Source organism: Parambassis ranga, chromosome 18 (genome assembly GCF_900634625.1).
Source record: "Parambassis ranga chromosome 18, fParRan2.1, whole genome shotgun sequence".
Lineage (NCBI taxonomy): Eukaryota > Metazoa > Chordata > Actinopteri > Ambassidae > Parambassis > Parambassis ranga.
The window spans coordinates 4392350-4396075 of NC_041038.1; the positions used below are offsets into that span (position 1 = coordinate 4392350).

A 3726-nucleotide genomic window follows, 5' to 3' on the forward strand; every position below is an offset into this window, starting at 1 on the left:
CTGACAGAAGGAACTACCAAAATCAATACATTTGTGCACAAGATGCCAACTATGTATGGCTTGTGTCACGTGCCCTTTAACATCTACCAACACACACATCTGTCCTCATCTGTCAAACAAGGATTTTATTGTAATAAATAAATAAAATAATAATAATAAAATAAAATAATAATAATAAATCATAATAAAATCCTTGTTTGAGTGGGAGGACACTGCCGTTCTTAATTAAATTAATCAAATTACATTCAGGGCAATCTGTCAACACTGGCTGTCGGCAGTCTTTCCGGTTCCGACCCCTGAACTCTTTACTTTCGGTTCTTCAGCACGGGCCACCACAGTCAGTCGTGTTTCGCCTGCCGAGCAGGAACGGTGGGAGAGAGCTGGTGAGTGCTTCTACTGTGGTCAGGGGAGTCACTCTGTTAGGTTGTCCTCTCAAACGCTGTCGCTCGTCAGTAAGAGTGAGGAACGAGGAGCGTACGTAATGGATTCTTCAACTTTTTTCTTAGTAGATTCAGCGTTTATTGATGTTGAGCTTTGCAGGTTAACCATCGCTGAACTCGGGTAATAATCTGACAGAGGTCATAGTATTCTTTAGCCCTCTTAGACATATTTATTTGACACTAATCACATCTCTTTAATCATGGACGGATGAACTCTCATTTTATTCCTCTACTGTCTTTTTACTAACAAAATGGCGTGATGTACAAGATCAAAACAAACACTCCTCACAGAATTGCGCCTCGCTGTGGTGCAAACGAAACATTGCATCCCAGCAAAACAGCAGCACAACCACACATCACACTGAGTACTCTAAATAGAGAAAGAGTACTAAAAGAGTACTTGTACTCAGGATGCAGAAAAAAACACATAAGATAAAATACAGACATGGATGTCTTCCACTATTTTAAACACCAAACTGCAAACTTGTTTAGTTTGTATTTAGTGACAGGCATGGTCATGGTGTCAGCAGCCATCTCTTCAGTAGTGCAATGTACCAGGTTCACTTTCCCCTTGTTTACCATGGACCTTTTAAAATGATATTTAATGTAAAATGTGTTTGCATCTTTGTCTGCTCACAGAGGTTTTAGCTAAGACAGCTGTTCCCTGGTTATCTTCATACACTACTGTTTGTATTTGTATTTGCTGTATATATATATTACACTCTTGTATATATTCTGCTTTACAGGTTGAGCTCCTGTAGGCTGTTTCTTTGTTTTCTGTAAAACTAAAGAACTGTTCTTGCTTAGGCTTATACAGTAACCTGTGGTCACCAGTATGCATCACTATAGGCTACCCAGAGCGCTGGTCCAGCAGCTCTCGCTGCCTGTCCTTGACACATTGTCTGGGCAAAACTTTTTTCTTGGTTGTGTCTGAGAACTATTGTGTGATTTGTTGGAATTTCCAGTGGGCGTGGCCAGTGTGGAGAAGCGGAAAAGCTTCTTACCTGTTGTTCACTTGTGTACCTGTTGACTTGTTGACTAGTTTGCCCATAATATGTATGAGTAGTACATTTAAATATATATTTTTTAATTCAACTGTGTTCATTAAACATTGTCCCAATTCACTTTATAATGATATGTTATGTTTCTTCTAATGGAGATCAATTTTTTTGATTTTTTGATTGAATTTTTTTAAGACAGATGTTAGGGCCTGATCCGTCAAAAAAAAAAAAAATATAAACAGCGATTAAAAAAAGAGGCCCTCTAATAAACTCTTTGTTGCATATCGACCTACATACTGAATCCAAAAAGCTGTCTCTGTGTATTGGTCCCTTTACCAGCTGCTGTGTTCAAAGACCACATCTCTATCAACTACAGAGGAGTCACCATGAGGAGCGCTCACATCCTGCTGCTCTGCATCCTGGGAGCTGCCCTGCTGTCCACAGTGTTCTGCAACCGTAAGATGATATTTAATAAAAAAATATATAATATTATTCATAATTAGATGTTCATTCTCCACAGTATATTAACCACATATGATTTTCTTTAGAAATCGGTCCTGATAAGTGCTGTTTCACTTACTATCCAACAAGGATTCCCCCAAAACATATCAGTTCATATTACATGACTGATGACCGTTGCATGAGGGCTGCAGCCGTGTAAGTCTAAGGAGCCTCTCAGTACTCTTAAATTTTTGTGTTTTCTGTCACTGTTTCCTCACAGAAGCTAACACAACCTTCTCTTCATTTAGCTTTGTTACCACGAGGTCTAGGCATGTCTGTGTGGATCCCAGCCAGGGCTGGGTTAAGGACGTCATGAGGATTCTGGATGAGAGCTCCTTCCAGCTGCCTGGTCCAGCTTCAGCTCCAGCTACTGTGTAACAGTATAATCATGGCTTTGATATTTACCTGGAATTCATATTGACCTGCTTATCCTCTGTGTGATGTTTTTATATGCTTTGTATTAGCACATTATCTTCATACAAATACAGTCATAATGTCCAAACGTTGCCTCTCTCATTTCTCACCTGTAATACACTATAATGATCTGCTAACAAACTTACAGCACATTACTGCCTCATACTCTTTGTGCTTAAGTGTGTGTGTGTTTGTGAAGTGAACACTGAGCTCTGGTTAAGTTTAAATGTGTTCACTTTCTATGTATGTGCTCCAGTGTGTGTTATGTTTGTGTGAAGTTAAATCACACATTCAGCTAAAAAAATACCACAGTGGTTTTGTGTTTAAGTGTAAATGGAACAAAATGGCACAGAAACACACCTGCTGACACACACACATGAAGCTGCAGCAGACGGGAACATGCAGTGGACTGTCCAGGTCGGTGTGGCTCTCCTGAACGTGGCGTGGGTCGCCCTCTTTTTAACACCACATCCTTTCTCAGGTAGAAGAGCTGTTTTATCCAGACACAGACAGAAAGTTCATTCAGTGTGTGATGGTGCTGAAGTGCTGTGTGTGATTTTATTGCAGTGTTTGTGCAGAGGAGAAGCAGCTCTGAGGAGGAGATGCTGTTCAGAGAGTTTTGCATTCAGCCTCCGTCTGAGATCCTGTTTACACATATTCATAATATTTCCTTCCCCCCGTTTTCCGAAATAACATCGTTTTCAAAAAAGTTTCAGTTTACATTAACCCGCATAAATACGTTCCCAAGAGCCATCATAACTACGCCAGGCCTGTGGGTGGCAGTGTAGGAAGAAGGAGAAAGCCGAGCAATCAGAAGTCTCATCAATTCAGTCTGGCTCATAGTGTCAGAAGTTGTTCCAAAGTTGCTGAACCTGGAGACCCATAGGCGTCGCTACCATTATATCAGAGGGGGACGTGTCCCCCCCACATTTTAAAACGGCCCGTTTGGATCCCCCCACATTTAGTGAGTAGGAAACTCCACCTAACGCTGTTTCGATTGCTCGTGAAAAACTCCGTTCCAGTTGGTTCATAAGAGAATAACCTCACCGCTGAAACCCACTCCATGTTTTCCTGGTTACCACAGCGCTGCAATACCGTTACTATAGTAACGGACCTAACAAAGCCAGTGGCTTTCTTCGAGCGAGCGTTAAACACCGTAAAGAGAACCGTCAGTGCTGCTCGAAGCTGGAGGAGGTAACGTCAGTGTCATCCCACAAAGTCCAGCTCATGCTGAAGCCTTACTGCTTTGTCACATGGCCCCAGGTGACGTTAGATTGATGTTAAATCAACTTAGAAAAGTTGGGAGGAAGCTGCTGTTTACTTTCAGTTACAGTAGACGGTTTTATTTGTCTGACGACATGTTGTTGCCT

General features: G+C 41.4%; 1 protein-coding gene across 1 annotated transcript; it reads left to right on the forward strand.

Moving 5' to 3' along the window:
* Positions 1-300: 300 nt before the first annotated feature.
* On the forward strand, positions 301-2320 carry LOC114451190 (C-C motif chemokine 5-like). The gene is made up of 4 exons (XM_028429764.1): positions 301-383; positions 1781-1897; positions 1990-2098; positions 2191-2320. Exons 2-4 carry the CDS (start codon positions 1828-1830, stop codon positions 2318-2320), a joined length of 309 nt encoding a protein of 102 aa, XP_028285565.1. The 5' UTR covers positions 301-383; positions 1781-1827.
* The last annotated feature ends 1406 nt before the right edge of the window (positions 2321-3726 follow it).